The sequence below is a fragment of the Canis aureus genome, chromosome 24 (genome assembly GCF_053574225.1).
Source record: "Canis aureus isolate CA01 chromosome 24, VMU_Caureus_v.1.0, whole genome shotgun sequence".
In the NCBI taxonomy this organism is placed as follows: Eukaryota; Metazoa; Chordata; class Mammalia; order Carnivora; family Canidae; genus Canis; species Canis aureus.
The window spans coordinates 30,250,202-30,270,290 of NC_135634.1; the positions used below are offsets into that span (position 1 = coordinate 30,250,202).

General features: G+C 47.5%; 1 protein-coding gene across 2 annotated transcripts in view; it reads left to right on the plus strand.

The window, feature by feature from the left end:
* Positions 1-18,996, plus strand: part of ZNF395 (zinc finger protein 395) — a 46,404-nt gene extending 27,408 nt beyond the window's left edge. For both annotated transcript variants that reach the window (XM_077868712.1, XM_077868713.1), the window contains exons 2-10: positions 3,018-3,264; positions 5,044-5,276; positions 7,174-7,283; positions 10,994-11,229; positions 11,719-11,819; positions 12,575-12,854; positions 14,212-14,304; positions 15,037-15,140; positions 15,456-18,996. In XM_077868712.1, coding sequence (XP_077724838.1) covers positions 3,031-3,264; positions 5,044-5,276; positions 7,174-7,283; positions 10,994-11,229; positions 11,719-11,819; positions 12,575-12,854; positions 14,212-14,304; positions 15,037-15,140; positions 15,456-15,567 — 1,503 coding nt within the window. In that variant the 5' untranslated portion in view covers positions 3,018-3,030 and the 3' untranslated portion in view covers positions 15,568-18,996. The remainder of the gene's footprint in view (positions 1-3,017; positions 3,265-5,043; positions 5,277-7,173; positions 7,284-10,993; positions 11,230-11,718; positions 11,820-12,574; positions 12,855-14,211; positions 14,305-15,036; positions 15,141-15,455) is intronic.
* Positions 18,997-20,089: the final 1,093 nt, after the last annotated feature.

Below are 20,089 nucleotides of genomic sequence, written 5' to 3' on the forward strand. Positions count from 1 at the left end.
TATTTACCACAGCCCTGGGGAATGTGCTTTGCACATATCAATTCCTCAACTAAATATTAACTGAATAAATGAGTAGGAGGGAACAGAGGACCTGGAACAGTAGAGGTTAGGAATGTGCTAGAGGACCCAGAGGAAATGAACTCCAGGATGGCTGAAGAATCATGAGTGCTGTAGAGAAAGACGGCAACCTGAGTTTGTAAAGTGCTGGGTCTGATTCCTCCTCTTCTTTCAGGGGACACAGCTCTGAGAACCCCCTGGTAGGCACCTGCCCCTTGAGCCCTGTGCAAGAGCAAAGGGAATATAAGGGTCTGTCATGTTGTTAGGTGACCAATGGAAGTCAGTTCTCAGGAGTTGGAGAAAAGGACAGCTATTAGGCTGGGGAAACCAAGGAGGAGGGTGTGGTTGGGAGTTGTAAGCACAAAGCTTACCCTTTTGGAATTGGACAGTACCTCATGAAGCCAGTTCATGACATAGGTGCTGGAGATGGAGGTTTGGAATCAAAGCAGGTGAGGAATGGGGAAGTAGAGGCTGCAGGTCATGGGTCCTAGGCAATGCATATTTGGAAAGAGGATGGGGAGCATGGTGCATGGTGTACTCTTAAGAAATACAGACTTTGAAGCCAGCAGGTCTTGGGATCCCTGACTTGGCCTTTCACCAGCTTTGACCTCAGTTGAGTCTCAATCTCTCTGAGCCTTCGTGTTTATCTTTTGAGAGCGGAGCAAGGAGGATGCTAATGGTACCTGTGGAAAAAAAGAGAATGCCATGACAGCATTTAGAATAGGGTCTAGCACATAGGAAATGCTCTCAAGCATTAGGTATGAATGTAATGTCTATGTATGTATGAGAGGTGTTTGGAGGTGAGCTGTCCAAATGACCTGGGGTTTATTATTTTTTTTTATTTATTTTTTTTTTTTTAAAGATTTTATTTATTCATGATAGTCACAGAGAGAGAGAGAGGCAGAGACACAGGCAGAGGGAGAAGCAGGCTCCATGCACCGGGAGCCCGACGTGGGACTCGATCCCGGGTCTCCAGGATCGCGCCCTGGGCCAAAGGCAGGCGCCAAACCGCTGCGCCACCCAGGGATCCCCTGACCTGGGGTTTAGAACTTATTACCTAATGGGAAAAGAAAGGACCATTCATCTTTTTTAAGAATATGAGAGTTAAGTCTATTACAGAATTATTGTAGAAATCTGTGTGCAGAATGTTCATTTCTCTGAATCTGGAAGCAGAGTGGACTTCATTATGATAATGCTACTTTGTATTTCTGTCATGCTTAGCACGTTGGGAAGAGCTGCTACAGGAATGTTTTCATTTGCTCCTTCAAGATATTGGTGAGGGGAGTGTTGGTGTGATTTGTAGATGAGGAAACAGACTGAGTAGGTACTGCCCTTTTGGCCTGAGGGTACATCTGTGTTTTCCCTGCATCTCCTTTAGCAGGGAGGCTGTAGGTCAAGGGAAGGATTTCCCAAGAGCCAACTGGTTCAGATCACCGAGGTATCTGGAAAATAGAGTTCTTGTTTTCTGGAATGACGTAGGTGCATGAAGGTCAAGGAGTGGTCCAAAGAACTCCTGAGGGCCCCACACAGCCCTGGGGCTCACCGAGTGCCACGGTGGTCAGAACCCCTCCTCTCAGGAGGATTTTGACATGATGTCTGATGTAGGGAAACATCAGAGCAAAGTTTCTAGTTCCAACATCCTCCCTAGCTTCCTCTTCCCTACGATGTGGAAGGCAGGTGCTCCCCAGTTCTCTGCCTTCTGCAGTATGATAAATGGGGGTACAGGGATGCCCCCAGAGTATCCTGAGATGGCATGTGCCATTTTTCACAGCAGCTAGTGTTCATCACGGGATGAATGTGCCAAGGCCTGGAATAGTCTTCCTTGGTCCTTTTCAGGGCTGTGGTCCTATGGTCCTATGGTCACCCTTTATGTGTTAGTAGCCTGACACCAGGTGCTATTGGAGAGAGCGTATTGGCCACTCTGATTCATGGAGGGGACCTGGATTTGGACTTGGGAAACCAGATCTCCTTCAGGGCCTGGCACCTACCAGGTTTATTGCTGCAAACAAGTCACTTAAGCTCTCAGCATTAATTTCTTCAAGTGTAGAATGAGGAGAGGAGAGTTAGCTACTCATTTCTGTGGCTCTTTGCAACTGAATCCAGCTAAGCCAGAGAATGTGCAAGTCTCTGACAAACGTCCTCACACTCTGACTTAGTGATGTCCTGTATGGGAAGTTGACCTAAGGAAGCATCCTTGGTATGTGTGTGAGCTCAGAGGATGCTCCCTGCAGGCAGAGCAGATTAAACAGCATCATGCGGGATAGAGCCCTCAGGTACAATAATAAAGGACTTGTTAAGTTAGCAATAATGCATCTGCCTAAGAAAATACCGTGTGGTTTCTAAAAGTGTTTACTTATTTATTTTTTATTATTTATTTTTTAAAAAAGATTTTATTAATTCATGAGAGACACACACACACACACAGGGAGAGAGAGAGAGAGAGGCAGAGACATAGGCAGAGGGAGAAGCAGGCTCCATGCTGGGAGCCCGATGCGGGACTTGATCCTGGGACGAAGGCAGGTGCCAAACCACTGAGCCACCCAGGTGTCCCTAAAACTGTTTTTATTGAATAATATTTAGTGTTCTAGTAAAACCTATAGAGGCTATTAAGTGAGAATTCAGTTTACCTAACCATGATCCCATTTCTGTAGAGATAGAAGTATATCAACATATATATTGAAGAAAGCATGGAATGTTATGTAGGTATTGGGTACCTCTGGGAGGCGGCATCTTGAGTGATTCGTTTTTTTCTTTGTGCTTATCAGTATTTTCTAAGTATCCTACTGGGGATGGGTGTTACTTTTGTAAAAGGAAAATAAACTGTAGAAGTTACTTTAAAATGTTTCACCTACTTTAACAGATACTTACAGACTCCTGCTGCATGTAGGGCGTTGTACTAAAGGCTTCCAAATTCCTCCAGATAATGGATAAAGGACTCCCTGTCCCCTTTGCCTCCTCAGGAAAGGCAGCAGCATGGCCAGTGTGCTGTCCCGGCGCCTTGGCAAGCGGTCCCTCCTGGGAGCCCGGGTGTTGGGGCCCCCCGGGGCTGCCCCACCCTCAGAGCCTCAGACTGAGCTGCTGGAAGGGGCGGCTCCCCAGTCCTTCCTCGCCTCTAAGGACATTTCCTGCCAGGAGCAGCCCAAGGAAATCCTCAAGGCTCCTGGTACCTCAGGCCTCCAGCAAGTGATCTTTCAGCCTGGGCAGAAGGTAGGTTGATCCCCTGGTAGACAGGTGTCTGATCTCCCCTGACTTGGGGCTGGCAGGCCAGCAGCACCCTGAGTGCCCGGCCAGAAACTCTCTGGGTACCAGTTTGTACATAGACCTTTTAACTTGTAGCCCTGTGGGCCCTTGGGCAGCAGGCTTCCCTAGAGAATGAGCCATCATTAGCAGACCCAGGGCTCCTCCATGACAGCGCTGTCAGGCCTCTGTTATTCTGGACTTAGGCCTACTCAAAGCCTCAGTTCAGAGCACGGCAAGAGCTCAGTTTCTCCATCTGCCTCAGTTTCCAACTTGACAAAACAAGACTCTTAGGCTTGTAAGAGATAATATTGCACCTTTGAATTGCCTTTAGATGCTTTCTTTTTTAAAACTTTTATTTATTTATTCATGAGAGACACAGAGAGAGGCAGAGGCACAGGCAGAGGGAGAAGCAGGCTCCCTTTGGGGAGGCCATTGTGGGACTCGATCGCAGGACCCTGGGATCATGACTTGAGCCAAAGGCAGACACTCAACTACTGAGCCACCCAGGTGCCTTTTGCCTTTAGACATTTTCAAAATGCAAAGGTGTTGGTTTAGTCAGAGTGACATTTGGATTTCCTTTTTTAGTGTTCCCTCCCCTTGTGGCAGAGCCCAGTCATCATCTGTACCTGATATAACCACTAGGTCCAAGTGCATTGCCTTCTTGAGGGCCCATAAATAGAGACTCTACCTTTTGTCTCCTGCTGAGGCCTGTGTTGTCCAGGCCTCTCTTCCCATAATGTAAGGTGACCTGCCAACTGCTAGGCACCCCTTGAGAGAGGTCTACCTCTCCACTGCCACTATCTTGTCCCCAGGTAGACTTAGAATTCCCTGAAGGGAAAAATGCAGGGCTGATCAGTTCCAGGTATAGTTGGGAATATATATAGACAGTAGATATATAGGACTTCAAAGGCAAGACAAAGCAAGACATCAAGAGAATGGATACAGATTCCAAATTCATTTGGTAGAGAATTTAATCCATTTACATTTAAAGTAATTATTGATAGGTAAGGACTTCTTCTTTTGTTAATTGTTTTCTGACTTACAGTTCTTTTCTTCCCCTCTTGCTGTCTTCCCTTGTGAGTTGTTAATTTTTTTGTAGTTATATGCTTTGATTCCTTTCTCTTTATCTTTTGTGTATCTATTATTATTACTTTTCTTAAGGTTTTTTTTTTTTTAAAGAGATCTTATTTATTTATTCATGATAGAGAGAGAGAGAGAGAGAGAGAGAGAGAGAGAGGCAGAGACACAGGCAGAGGGAGAAGCAGGCTCCATACCGGGAGCCCGACGTGGGACTTGATCCCGGGACTCCAGGATCGTGCCCTGGGCCAAAGGCAGGCGCTAAACCGCTGAGCCACCCAGGGATCCTCTCTTTTGTGTATCTATTAGAGTGTTTTTCTTTCTGGGTTACTGTGAAGCTTACAGAAAAAAAAAAACATCTTATGTTTGTAACAGTCTATTTCAAGATGATAACAACTTAACTCTAATGGTATATAGATTCCAAAATCAGAAGGTCCAGAAACTGGCATATTTGCTTCAGAGAGTTTATAAGGATCTGTTTTGGGAAGAACTGATCTACTGTGGATAATTTAGGTACTCAGGTGGGAATCAGGTACCTGAGAACATGTATTTGAATTAAAAATTAGAGAAGCAGTTTGTGGTAGGTGGATCCTGGCTCTCAGAACAGGGGGCCTATGGCATAAGAACTACTAAGTACTGACCACCGATTGCTCTTTTTTACCCCCTCAGGTTTATGTGTGGTATGGAGGTCAAGAGTGCACAGGACTGGTGGAGCAGCATCGTTGGGCAGAGGATAAAGTGATGGTCTGGCTTTTGGATCAGAAGTTACAAATCTGCTGTAAAGCGGAGGAGGTGTGGCTGGCGGAGCTACAGGGTCCCATCCCTCAGGCACCACCTCTGGAACAGGGAACCCAGACACCAGCCTATAGGCCTGTCTCTAGGAACATTGATGTCCCAAAGAGGTTTGTGTGGGAGCACCTGGGCTCGGAAAGTCATATGGGTGGTGAGGTGTGGGGTTATGGGATGTCTTGTGATAGGGAAGGAATGTGAAAGTCCTAGGTGTCTAGTTGTCAAGATCTTGGACAAATGGGATACAGAGAGGGAGCGTCCTTTAAAAAAAAAAAAAACACCTCAGAAACACCTCAGAATACCATCTTTTCTTCTCTGTAGCTCTGTTATGGGTGGCATATCTTTGGTGTGGCTAAGGGCTATTTCCCCCCTTCATCCTTAAATTAAAACGAGTAGTTTTTCATGATGAGAGGCAGGAAAAAATAGCTTAGATCAGGAGTCTGCAAACTTGTTCTGAGTGGGCCAGAAAGTAAATCACATAGGTTTGGGAGCCAAATAGTCTTCATCCTGGCTACTCAGCTCTGCTGTGGCAGTGTCAGAGGAGCCACAGACAATACAGAAACACAGGGCATGGTTGTGCTCCAATAAAACATTACTTACAGACACTCAGATTGTAATGTTATATGATTTTCATGTGTCACATATCAAGAGATAATTCTTTTGGTTTTTAATGCCATATAAAAATCTTCCCTTATGAGTCATATAAAAACAGGCAGCAAAAACAACAACCAAAAAAACAAAAAAAACAGGCAGCAGAGCATGTTGGCCCACAGATTGCTGACCCCTCGCTTAGATACTCAACACCATTGATGAGTGAAGAATGTATATTTTGCTTTAGAATTTTATGATACAAATTTTGCCCTAGAATATACATATATAATCTCCTAATTTCTGTATTATGTACTCTGTTATACATTGATATTTTAAGATTTTTTTTTTTTTTTATATTTTAAGATTAAGAAGGGAAATCTGCCAGTGAAGACTGCCTTATATATAGGATGTGTAAGCACTTAGGTCTCATTTTCACATCTTCTGCTGTGCTTGCCTCTGGGTACTACTGTTACAGGATATCTAATGTCTTTACACCAGACCAGAGCAATAATATTTGATTGTGAATTCAGTGGAATGCTGGCAAATAAATTATTTTACTGTCCTATGGAAATAAATATTCAAAAGATCAGACAAAAAGGGGATGCACATTTGTTTAGTATGATACTCGATTTAGTTACTTTCAGACCCTGTTGCATATTTCAGTGTCTAAATAGTAAAGAATGAATTAATACAATCCTTTGAAATAGATGAGCCACCTAGAAACTTATTTCAGAATAACTTTTCATACTTTAGCCATAGCTTACAGCTCCAAGTTTACTTCCACAAATTGTAACTTTATGTGGATTTTTAAAGAAGTTACATGTAAAATACTATAGAACTCTGCTGTCTGAAGCATTGAGATTTGTACCAGGAGATTTATTTTAGTGTTTCTGGTTTACTTGCTCATTGGCTTGTGTACTAGGTTCAGAAGCTATCAGAATACCTCATCATTTTTCTCAGGGGAGGGGAAAGGAACTGGTTAGTGTAATTGGTTCCTCTTCAGTTTAATAGAAGAGTGGGGGGAAGGAAGGTAATTTTAGTGCTTTCGAATCCCAGCAGGCATCTATTTGCTCATGGTTGATTTTATGACTTTCACTCATCTTCCTTTGCCCCCAAATAAAATCCTCCACTTTAAGCTGCAGTTAGAGGGCCAACGTGAATTTAGCGGGGGATGGAGCTGCCTCTAGGTGTCAGCAGTGGCATGGGGACCCACCTGCTTGCACTGGGGTTGACTGATAGTAGGAATGCCATTCAGAGTGGGTATTTTTCATCAAGAATGAGGAGAGGCCTTCATGCTTTATTTAACGCACACACTGGCTGATTGGAGTGGGGGCACGGAGGGGACAGTCCAAAAGTGTGAGCTGATCACGCGCCCAGCTGTCAGGAAGTAACCTTTGGCACTCACCCACTTGAATTCAGGAAGTCGGACGCAGTGGAAATGGATGAGATGATGGCGGCCATGGTCCTGACATCCCTGTCCTGCAGCCCTGTCGTGCAGAGCCCTCCTGGGGCCGAGGCCAACTTCTCTGGTGAGGAAGGGGGCCCCCTGGCGGCTTCTGGGTGTGGTGCAGGCCCGCCACTGACTGCCTCTGCTTTGACCAGCCCGTTGTGGGCCAGTAGGAGGATTTCTGGAGTCTCTTCCCCACTGGCTCCTTAGACTGGCTGAGTGACATTGAGTTAGATGCTTCCATTCTTTTTCTTCAGCTTCCTCAGCTGGGGAGGAGTTTCCGGGTGCCTTGTGAAGATGATTGAGCACGAGGCTCAGCCACACTGGCCACTCGAGTAAGTTCTTCTATGGGAGTAAGTGAGCGAGGCACTTTGGTGGGGGCCTGAACAGGGCCAGTCGAGCAATATTTTAGTTCACGAAGGGGAAGCTTACCAAATGGTCCCCTGGTGGCCTCAGAAGATTCACGCCCCAGATCCAAGTGCCTACTTCAGCCTTGTAAATCAGAGCAGGCCTACAGGCCAAGGACCTGGAATACATGAGCTGAAGTCTAACAAATCGAACTGCTTAATGCAAAGCAAGAGTAAAGGACTTCATGGCCAATTTCTTGATTAAAAGAAAATCCTTCTGGTGCGACCCCTAAACACATTATCATTAATATGGGAGGAAGAAGGGTTGCTGGATGCTAGTAGTTTGACGAGACTGGTAGTGAACCTGAAGTTCTTTTCGAAATTCACTGTAAAACTGGCCTAACTTACTCCCAGGGAATAACTTTTTTTCATTGGTGACATCTAACTGAATTGCAAGCTACTTAAAAGCTGATAGGAAAATATGAGTTAGCTCAGAACACATGCCAGGAGGAAAGTGGCCTTTACAAGTATCCGTCATAAGGAATTTCCCTAGATGGAAGGTAAATCTGAAGGAGCAGTGAGGCAAGCTTACTTTCTTCACCCAGAGCCTGTCATCAAGGCTGAGGCTGCTAGTGCGAGTCATGGCAGTCAGATGGCACCTAGTCGTGGAGCTCAGCACCGCTGGCCTGCTCTGTTAGCTCTTGGGAGCCGCACAAGCAAAACGGGGAGGAAAAGAATCAATCTTACATTTTTAAGAAATTCTGCAGGTTTAGGAGATCTGGGAGGTTTGTCAACAGGAGGAAGATCAGGAATGTGTCATAAAGGGAAACAAATCACTGACTCCATTCCCATCAGGTTATATGTGTATGTTTAGTACATCAATACGTGTTCACACACACCCTGACACCAACATATGCACACCTGACTGATACTATGCCTGAACCTGACATCTTAGGTCCCTGTTTGACAAACATTTTTCATTGTCTGTTAAAGATTCTTTTTTCATTACAATGTATTTCTAATCTATGGTCAAAGTCAGTGGAAAAATAAGTCTTTCTTGGCAGCTGATTATATTGAAGTATTCTGCAAGGTGAGCTCTATGCTTTGCTGTACTTGTGGGTATATTTGCACAGAAGCCACCTATTTTCTTTATTCTCTGTATTGTTAGGATGGGTGTCTGTGTGTGTGTGTGTGTGTGTGTGTGAACAGAAGAAATTATAAATATTTCTTAGAAATTCAGTGTAAACTCTCATAGTTATGCAGAGGAACACTTTGTTTTCATGGTATAGAATATCTATTAACCTTACCCTAGAAGATCTAATGATCGGGCACCAGGGTGGCTCAGTGGTTGTGCATCTGCCTTTGGCTCAGATTATGATCCCAGGATCCCAGGGAGCCTGCTTCTCCCTCTGTCTATGTCTCTGCCTCTCTGTGTGTCTCATGAATAAATAAATAAAATCTTAAAAAAAAAATCTCATAACCTAAGGTAGAGTCATTTATGTTTATCTTATAATTTATAGATTAATTTATGATATTAACATTTGTTATTTTGTTTTCTGTTTTTCTTCCTTTGTATGTCAATTTGCCAGTTTTGACATTTGAACCATTTGAATGGTTCCTCCGTGGAAGGCTGCTGTATTGTAGGGTTGGCCTACTGTTTGACCTACCTTTTTTCTCTAGAGTCTTGATCACACTAAACGTAGCATTCTGTTCCCTGGACCTTATTTCCCTGATAGGTGTCCTAAGTAGATGTGTGGGCCCTGGACCTACTGGCCTGTTGGTGGCTCCTGAGTTCTTCCCTGAAGGGCTATCCTGTGTTTTTTTTTTTTCAGATTTATTTATTTTAGAGAGAGAGAAAGAGAGCAAGCTTGGGGGTGGGGGGGATAGAGGGAGAGGGAGGAGAGGGAGAGACAGAGAATCTCAAGCAGACTCCTCATCAAGCATGGAGCCCAACACGAGGCTTGATCCCAGGACCCTGAGATCATGACCTGAGCTGAAATCAAGAGTCAGATGCTTAACCGACAGAGTCACCCAGGCATCATGAAGGGTTACCCTGTTTTAAGCCCTATGTGTACATGTTGAAACTCTGGATTTTCAAGAAGTCATAGCTTTGAGACTTGACTGTGATACTTGGGGAGGGAAGAGTTCCTCCATCCTGTTCTTTTTGGGTGAGCTTCTCTTCATATGGAGGAGAGCCTGCATTGGAAACATGTAATGCTGAGAGTCTATTTCAGATGTCTAGGTGAGCCTAGAAGCAGTTGGGAATCCGGAGCAGGATGAGAGAAAAACTGTAGGATTTTTATCCCGGCCACAAGGGACATGGTAGCGGATCTCAGAATCCAGGGTAGGGCAGCTCTGTGGAGCACCTGCCCTTGTTGGCAGTTGGGACTTTAGGGGACATGGCTGCCATACCTTGTCCCTGGCTTTTTCCCCCTCCTTCTCTTGCTATTTCCGTGTATCAGAATTTCAGATTCTCCTGTCCCATAAATCAATCTGGATTTATGGCCTAGGCAGGGAGGGTCTGGGTTGCACCTAAAAAAGCAGCCTGAAGAAAGGCAGTGTAGAAACTGAAGAATGCACCTGTCTCCCTGCAGTCTTCTTCCTGTCCAGACACACAGCTGGGAGCAGGACAGTGAGTTCAGGGCTGTAGCAGGTGGAAGGGTCTCCCCGACATCTCATGGTCAGTCTGAATTGCCCTCAGAGTTTCTTTCCTTCTTCAGACGTGTTACTTGTGGATAAAAGCAGGAGCCGCCCGGGCTGTAGTTAGCTCTGGTAAATGTTACACCTCCCGTAGCTGTAAGGGCTGGTAGGATTGTTTCTCACACGCAGGTTTTGGTGTCCTTGCCTGGGTTTAAATTATGGAAAGGCATTTTTCAAGAAAGCCTGACCAAGGAACCCTTCAGTTGGCCTTTCCATCTGCCTTTGCTGTGGAGAAAGGGTCTCAAGTGAGACCTCGCACGCTGGTTTGTGCAAGTTCTCACCGACCCTCTTATGTCTAGATGCAGAGGAAGGTCTTGCCCCTCCCCACACCGGACACCCTACTCTCCCCATGCCGTTTTTTTTTTTTTTTTTTTAACACATAAAGTGAGAAATACATTTTAATTAGGTTATCCTTCTATTAATAATCTATAAAAGAAAGTTGCAGTGTGTGTCTGTGGGTTAATGATTATCAACATGGCTGTGGTAGGAAATGCCCACTAGTGCAGAGCCGGGCTACTTCATGGAAGCTCAGAAAGGAAAGATTTTAGGGTCCTCCCCCACTCAAGGAAGTGGCAAAGCCAGGCAGAGCCAGAGCCAGCAATTGGATTCAGGAAGCCAGACTCCAAACTAGAATTTCATGGCCTCTGACTGGGGCTGCTGGTACAAATCTGATGTAGACAGAGCTGTGCCAGGGGCCCTGCCTGGGGATAGCATGTGAATGCCTCTGTCTTCTCTCTCTGGGCAGCTTCCCGAGCCGCCTGTGATCCGTGGAAGGAAAGCGGTGATGTGTCTGACAGTGGCAGCAGCACCACCAGCGGGCACTGGAGTGCGAGCAGTGGCATTTCTACTCCCTCGCCTCCCCACCCTCAGGCCAGCCCCAAGTATTTGGGGGATGCCTTTGGTTCTCCCCAAACTGATAATGGATTTGAGACCGATCCAGATGCTTTCCTGTTGGATGAACCAGCTCCACGCAAAAGAAAGGTACGTGGTATGGTGTGGCGCTGACATCGGCTTGAGGCCCAGCTGTAGAGGGGCGGGTGGGGTGGGGTGGTGGTGGCGGCATGGGTCCTTAGGTCTTTAGTGTTCTCAGGCTCCATCCCATTTCCATTTTCCTTTGCTCCTGTGTTCCCTCATGATATCCCCAGGGGCACACTCCTCATCCTTCACACTGGTTCCTTTTTACCTCTGCCCCAATCCCTGCCTTCTTCACTGCACTCATATAGGGCCCATGCACGAGGGCCTCCTGTGGGGTCTTATCCCCAGCACCCAGCACTGCTGCTAGCAGCAGGACCATCTCCTGGGTCTGGGCTTTCTGCCTCTGCCTATCAGTTTCTCTGGTCCCAGAGAATCCCTTCCTTAGAGCTTTTTGTTGGGTTCTGTTTGAGGGCAGCTGAAGTCCCCACTGGGTGAGGATGAGGAGTGGTGAGAGGGAGGGGCATATCCCCATGATCTTCTCTTCCTTTCCCCCAGAACTCCGTGAAGGTCATGTACAAGTGCCTGTGGCCAAACTGTGGCAAAGTTCTGCGCTCCATTGTGGGCATCAAACGACACGTCAAAGCCCTCCACCTGGGGTAGGTATGGAGCCCAGGGCCCATTTACGTGGGGACCCACTCAGGTGTTCCTCCACTGTGCCAATTCCCCATGACCTACAGCCAAGAATGGCTCCAAGAAAATGACTTGCTGAGAAGACCACCTGGTGCCTATCCCTGGCCCCTGTGTTTGGCAAAATAGCCTGTTGGAAAGAGATCTTTGCTGGGAAGGAAGGGCCCTCCTCTCATGGTGAATGTTGATGCTATTCATGGGAAGGGAGCCCTGTCCATCTGTGGACTTGTCTTCCTGCCTCACTGTAGCAAGATGTTTTAATTCTGTGTAGAAATTGGGTGATTTGGTGAGACCTCATTGTGGGTTCTGCACCCCCTTCCCCTCAGGGAGCTGGGGCTGCATCAGCTCTGACTTCCCGGAGCCAGCGCTGCTTCTGGCAGTGGAAACTGACTCACAGCCCTTTCCCTTAAGGAGAGGTTGTGACCACAGTATGTGGGGCTCAGAGGGGACCCGTTGCAGAGTCAGATGACTATTGCAGGAGGAGAGGTGTGCACACATCCCTTGAGAGGAGGAACCTTAGGTATGAGGAAAAACAGTTCCCACTAATGTGTAAGCACATCATCCTTTGCATCAGCAGTGAGACCTTTGAGGGTTCTCTTGGTCTCCTTCCCTGCCTTGGCTGGGTTGGCCTGAGCCATCACTCTTCCCTCTTGTGCCACAGTGTCCCTGTGTTTGACCTGAGACAACTTGTCCCTGATCATCACCACATCTCCCTCCCTCACAGAGACACTGTGGACTCTGACCAGTTCAAGCGGGAGGAGGATTTCTACTACACAGAGGTGCAGATGAAGGAGGAAGCCGCTGCTGCTGGCACCCCTGCAGCTGACCCAGCACCCACCCCCGGCATGACCAGCCCTCCTCTTGCTCTCCTTCCACCACCTCCTCCCAAAACCCAGTCCTCAGGCCCAGAACACCCTGGCCTGGAGTCTTACCTGCCGTCTGGTGCTCTCAGCAAGTCAGCTCCTGGCTCCTTCTGGCACATTCAGGCCGACCATGCGTACCAGGTATGGGACTGGTGGACATTGGGAGCTCAGCCTTGTGGCCATGAGGATGTTTGGTGTCTGACCTGTCACTGGTCAGCCTGATCGAAGGCTGAGGCCTTTGGCTAGATTGCTAATTGCTAACTTCTACAAAGAAGAAAAGAAAAATGACTTCATGGTCAATAAATGTGGGAATTCCATAGTTCTCCATCGGTGGCTGTCATGAGTAGTTACTAGAAATCTGGTTGAATCCGAGTGACCTGGTCGATGGATTTGGACTGGGGAATTGTTATATCCCTGGTTATACCAGGGGATGGAGTTGTGGATTCGGGCTTCCCACGGTAAATCCCTACCTCCTAAAATTGTGTGACGTTAACAAATAACCCGGCACCCATGTTTTTGAGCACCTACTATGTGTCAAGCATTCAGCTAAGCTTTTCAAATAGAGTAAGAAATAGTCGCTGAAGGTGTGAAGTGCATGGTTTAGCGGGAGAGAGAAATGAATATGTAAGTCTGATTAATTATAATAAGTAGTCAAAATGCCTTTTGAGAGGCAGGAGAAATTGTTGTGGGTACAGGAAGAACCAAGCTATTATGCCCGTGTGGCTGGGCAAGTTATCGTAGAGGAGGTGACACGTAAGCTGATCTTTACCACACATAAGTACTCAGTGAATGCACAACTTGCTCTGTGCCATTTTTTAAAAACATCCTTTTAGGCTTACAGCTTGGTTTTATCAGACTCCAGCCTGGCTTACAAGTCAGTAATTAAAAAGCAGTGCTTTCAATCAGAAAGACTTTACAAAATGAGCCAGCTCTCCTTCTCATTAGAATGAGTGGCTGCTTGGCTAGTTCATGTTTGGCCAACTTCAGGGGGCCCTTTGGGCTGCTGGCTGACCCTCAAGCTGGGCCCTAGAGAGGGCAATTGGTGTTTTTACAAACAGACCTAAACCCGAACATCTAGGAGAGTGTTGCCTCCTTCCAAGTGGTTGCCTGGGGACACCATATACTTAGTATAGCAATACCACCTGTGCTTAGAAGGGTTTTGGACTTCTTTGGGGGCACTGCCTTTAGCATGTTCTTGGAAGGTGAGCCAACTGATGCTAATCCACAGTGATGATTCAGTCGTGAGGCTGGCACAGAGACCAGCTCTGAGAGAAGGGATCCAAAAAAGGATTGGAGCCTGGGACTAAGGAGTAACTTGAAGACTTGGGCTTGCTGGTGTCTCCCCCAGGCAGAGTGTTTGGGTGCATCCCACTATTGTCTGCTTGGAGGCCCATACTCTGCTGTGGTATGAGTACCTAGAAGTTCTAGGGAGCATGGGTAGACTTGCACACTGCTCGAACAAGTGGGCCTGAGGCCGACCTGCTCTTGTCTTTGGCAGGCCCTGCCGTCCTTTCAGATCCCCGTGTCGCCACACATCTACACCAGTATTAGCTGGGCTGCCGCCCCCTCCACGGCCTCCTCCCTCTCTCCGGTGAGTTTGTCTGTCTCTGAGCCCCTGGGCACCTCTGGTGGGCCCAGAGCCAGCCCAAGGCTCTTCTGTATGTTACTGGTGCTGGAGGCCATCCCCCCCAAGCCCCTGTACTTGTTTCCAGTCCCCAGACTTCTAGATGGCCTACATGCACTCTTCCCCTTGCCTGGCACTCCCTAATGGTCACAGCCCCTCTCAGGAGCAGGTGTGTGAGAAGGAGCATCCAGATCAGGCAAGTTTGCTGCCAGGGAAGTCACTGGGCAAGTGTGGGGTCGGTGCCCTGCTGAGCCCTGAGTTATCTGTGGGTGCTTGTTAAGGTTCCAGTGTGCAGAGGAGAAAAAGGGAGAGAAGAAGGGAAGGTGGAGAGGATGAGGGTAGGCAAGACACATGATGGGAGCTTGTGAGGGTGTTGCTTACCTCTGAACTAAAATCAATCTGAAATCCTTTTGAGCCACTCACAGTGGGTCCTGGCCTTAAATATCTCCTATGGGAAGGTGTCACATGTTGTCAAGTCTGAGTGCTTGCAGAAGCCACTGAGGCAGCACAGCCCCTCCTTTGTTCTACCTGCAGTGATTCCACTTAAACCTACAGGTGGCCAGGTTAAGAGGCTCCCCTGCCAGAGGCACCTGCTTTAGGCACGGAAGTGTGCCTTAAAGGCCTGCCCTCACTCTGCAACCTTTCACTACTGTCCTGGTGTCCCCGGCCTGTGCTGATGGCCCCTCTCTCTGTGCCCAGGTCCGGAGCCGGTCGCTAAGCTTCAGCGAGCCCCAGCAGCCACCGCCTGCAATGAAATCTCACCTGATTGTTACTTCTCCACCTCGGGCCCAGAGCAGTGCCAGGTGAGACCATTTGCTCCTGTGGCCTCCCCTCTGGCCTCTGTCCCCACCATGTCCACTCTAGGTGTCAACTATAGCCCAGCGAGCCTAGTCTCCAGGGTTAGTTCCCTGGTTGGGGGGTGGAAGAGGCAGCTGGGGACATGCTGGATGCAGGGGGACGGTGGTGGTAGTGGGGTGTGGAGGGGACTTTGCTCCTTTGGCCCATTGGCTCCCACCTTTTCAGCCTTGCTGGTTTGCTCAGCCTCATGCCAGGCTGTGCTGTGCTCCACGTCTTAACTACCAGTGCACGTCTGTACCCTCATTCTTCCTTTTTGACAGGAAAGCCCGTGGGGAGGCTAAGAAGTGCCGTAAAGTGTATGGCATCGAGCACCGGGACCAGTGGTGTACAGCCTGCCGCTGGAAGAAGGCCTGCCAGCGCTTCCTGGACTGAACCTGTCCCACCGGCTCCTCCTCTTTGCTCCCTGCCCTGACTGGCAGCCAGATGACAAAAGACAGATGTGTCACAAGCCCTCAGCAGAAACCTAAAACATAGAGTGGACATGGGGAGTTTGGGCTCTATTGGCTAAGGTTCAATACTTAACACATTTCCCCCTCCCTTTGGGGAACAGTTTAGTTTTTAAAAGAAGAAAGGAAAATATCCCCCCTCCCCCAGAATAGGAGAGAGAGCCAAAACTGACCAAGGGTAGTCTGCAGTGAACCAGAGACCAAAGAATTAATTACCCTCCCTTTCCTGAGTCTCTCTCTAGGGGATTAGTTTGCATGTTTCAAAAGACGGAACAGCTCATTCTGTTTCCTGCTGAGTTGGTGAATTCTTTGCTTTCTCAACTCTTCCAGAAGGGACGGTGAGCAAGATGAATTTACTTTTCTTAAAAAAAAAAAAAAAAAAAAAAAGAAGTTTCTGGCTGATGAGTCCGAGAGCAGGACCTGCTGTGGATAGGGTGGGAGGAGTGGGGAATCTGTGCACTTTTTAAGGTACAGCCGGCCCCTCTTCTCCACCCGCATCCAGGAGAAGGGAGAGCCTGTTCTCACCGAGCAGCTTCCATGGAAGTAAAAGGAAAACCCTTTCTTGATGACAACGATTTGAATCTGGGGTCACTCAGCTGTTGGGTTACATCCCAACAAATATTGTATGGCTTCTTCTCAAAGCCCAGACTAGTAGGTTTTTAAAGATTGTCCCCCAAATAGCTGAGCCAAAAGGCTATATGAATTCACTTTTTGAAAAATGTGGCAATTAAACACTACCTTGATCGTTCTCCCCTCTTTCCTTGAGGAAAAGCTGGAGGGTTTTAGTGTCTGTGAAAGCCCTCTGCTGTTACCTGAGTAAACTCCCTCTTGATGTTCCTCCCTCCAGTTATGGACAGGACACCTCTAAAACACTTTGTGTTCTTTTCCACTGTATTCAGAAGCCTTTTATCTGATTCAGGCTCCCTTCCACTTGAGTGAGAGGCCCTCCCTCCTTCGGCACACTCTGCACAGGTTCCTCGGTCTCTGGTTTTACCAGGGATTTTCTCATACTTTCCTGAGGCTGCAGTTAGGGCTGGTGTGGGGGGACGGAGGGAGGAAAGAAGAGACAGAAAAGTAAGTGGCAGCTTGCCCCCACCATGGAGAGGGAGTTGGCAGGTTCCAGATTGTTCTGTTGGCTCAGAGGGTCCGAGAGAATCCAATCTTCCTGAGGTGACGGGTAGGACAGGAGTCTTCCATCAGTGTCAGCGGCCTCTGGATTTTTATCCATGTTGGTCCAGTCCCTGTGGTGGGAAGGTCAGTTTGAGGCCGAGACCTGCTGGACACCCATTTCTTCCCTGCAGGTAGGAGGGGGACGGTAAAAGAGTGGAGGAGGAACTCCTGCGGGGGGGAGTTGGATGAGCAGCTCCTGGTGCTTTTTTAGCCTTTGCTGTTTCTGGAGCCCTCAGGAATGGAGGGGAGCCTGGATGGCACTGTTTGTGGAGTAAATAAGCAAAGCTATTTTTGTTGACAAGAAGGGAGATGTGGGTGGGGAGTTTAGAACCCTGCCCATCTGTGCTTAATTGAGACCAGATGAGCTGAGGAGCAGGACACATTTTGTTTTGGGCATCTCCTTTCTTTTAAGGCCTATGTGTGTGTCTGGGAGTTCCTCAGGCCTGCATGAGTGTGGCCCCCTGCTGCTCACCTGCCTTGGGTACCGGCACTGCACCTACACGCCAGAGGTCAGGGGTTCAGGAATGTCACCAAGTCCATCCCCTGGCTGTAACTGAGGTTGTCCTCTTACTCCCAGGTGAAAATCCCTGGCTGTCGAGGCTCCTTTGGCCACTTCACGTGGGAGCCGCACAGACGCTTGTCAATCTGGGACACACTGAGTGTGAGAAAACCCGCTGACCTTAGAGATGTGATGTTGCAAAGGGTGATAGTGACCCAGGTTTGGTGATGGAGGGAAAGACACCCATGTATGGGTGTCTGTGGTGGTGATGGGGTATATTTTTATAACTTAGTAAAAAAAAAAAAAAATAAGAAAGAAAAAGTATGTGGAATCTGTCCCTAAAGCTCAAAACCAGGCCAGCAAGAGGTGGCCCGGGGTCCTCCTTCCTGTCCCTTCCACCTCTGAGAGAATTAAAAGCTGACAGCAGGTGGTTGCTTGTTGTCTATCTTCAGCTCTTACCAGCGAGGGGAGGGAGCTTTTGAGACGTGAGGACTCTGCCTAGCAGCGTCTTCCCTTCCCTTCTTAATCACAGCTCTGGCTGAGTCTCGTCATTAGAAAAGCTATTTTCATTTTTCCCTCAGTTTGGTCTGTGTAGATATAGCTGGCTATCAAGATTTCCTCTAAGTGAGGTAGGCTTCTCATGTCGTTGGTACCCAGGGCAGAAGAGGCAGAGAGAAAGAAGAAAGGGATGAAACAGTTTAAAAACTGAGGTGGTTTTTTTTTTTTTTTTTTAATGTTTTATTTTGGTGCAGCTTTCCCTGTCTGTATCTGTTCCTCTCTCCTTATAGGTGGTGGTGGCGGTGGCGGCCTCCGCTCCCATCTTGTGGCTGTTGTGTTGGTTCTTGACATGTGGTCTGTCCGTGGGGTTGCCCCATTTGTTTCTTCTTGGAGGGTGGGGGTGGCTTGTGAACTGATCAGCGATTATGCCTGTTTCCTGCATCTCCGCATCTCTCCCTACTTCCCAGCCCACCTGGGCAGCAGAATCTGACAGGAGGGCAGGTGCCACAGCTGTGCACTGGAAACTAACAGGACCGATTTTCAAAAGAAATGATTTGGGGAAACCATTTATTCCAGGGATGTTACCCCTATTCAAAGTTTTTCTTGGGGTTACCTCTGGAGTCTGTGGTGCCTGCTTCGGACAGCCTTAATGATTCTCAATCTGCACCCATGCTCATTCAGTGCAGAGTCCAGTGAATGATGTCTGTGGTCAAGTGAGATCACAGGGGCAAAGCTCATGGACCGACTAGCGAGGGAAATAGCTGGATTTAATTATGTGGCTTTTAAGCTGGCTGTGAAAGCAATTTTGTAATTTCAGAGAGCATTCTGAGTGATACCAACTTTCTGATATAAGCCTATAGCTTGACTCCTTGGAGGACAGCATTGATTTGGATGTGAGAAACTCATTTGTTTGAAGAAATCTGTCCTGTTACTTTCTGGTCCTCCCAGGTTCTGACTTTACCAGGGCCAAAAATTAAAAAAAAAAAAAAAAAAAAAAAAAAAAAAGGAAAGAGAAGAGGGAGATAAATCCCATCTGTGAATTTGTCTTATTGGCGCCTTTTCCCCCCAGCTGTCTTCCAAGTATTATTTTTACTGTTAAAAAAATTTTTTTAAAAATGTGAAATGTAATGTTTTTACAGCGACAATATGAAATATATTTTATAAGGAATAAAATGGTACATTGTCTGATTTCATGTGTGCCTGTCCCTCTACTCCCTCCCCCTCTACAGAGGCTAAGATTACTGTTGTTCTTGGTGGTAAACACATGATGGCATTTGGGCAAAGCCTACGCGCATTCATTAGCTTGTAATAATAGGGACCATTAGGAGCCAGGCCAAGTGCTTACCTGAATAACCCCATGAAAGTTACTACTATTATTCCCATTTTACAGATGAGAAGGAGGCAGCACAGAGGTTAAAGAACTTACCCAAGGGCATATGTTGGGAAATAAGGACACTAAGATTACAACCCAGGCAATAAGCATTTTTCAGTACTGCTTATCTTGACAATGGGAAATATGCTTTTGGCTCTATTCCTGAGTTTCTTGATGAGTGGCCAAATGCCTTAGGAAAAAGTAAGTACATATTCTGCTTATGGGATGGTCCTGACTTCAGGGAGCATGCTGGGGACACTCCTTGAGTTCACCAATTCCATGTACTGTGATGGCCTGGATGGCTGGAGAATGCTGGTCTAGGTGGTGGGAAGCAGAAAGAAACATCCCATTCTTCCTGAGCTGGGACTGCTTTCTGTAATTTTAGCTTCAGGGACTACGGATGTCTCTGGGAGTGGGATCTGGAAGTGGGATCTAGGGCTCCTAACGGGGCCTGCCAGTGTGGGTGAGGTGCCCCCAGTGGGGGGTTGGATTACCTCACTCGAGCCCAGTGGCTAGTAAAGCTGGCCCAGGGGTGGTCTTTTGGCCCTTTTCCTTACTATGTGGTAGAGTGGAGAACTTCTCTCAACCCCCTTTTCCTTGCTCCCCACCCCCATGAAAAGTCTCAGTAGAATCCACTGCTTCACTGAGGTTTGTCCAAATCCCTCTACATCAGTTGTGACTTTGGGCTGCACATCCTCCATGTGTACCTGCCAGCCTCACCTTTATGGTTGGCTGTATGCACAGACTTGAAGTTTCCAGCTTCCAGCTGGGTTTGATCAACAGGTGAGACCAGACTGGAGATTGAAGGGTAGGGGGAGAGAGACGTTGGGATAGCTCATCTCCTGGCCCTTCCTGTACCCCACAGTGTCTGAATGACTGCATTTTCCTGCTGAGAGCTACAGGGAGTGG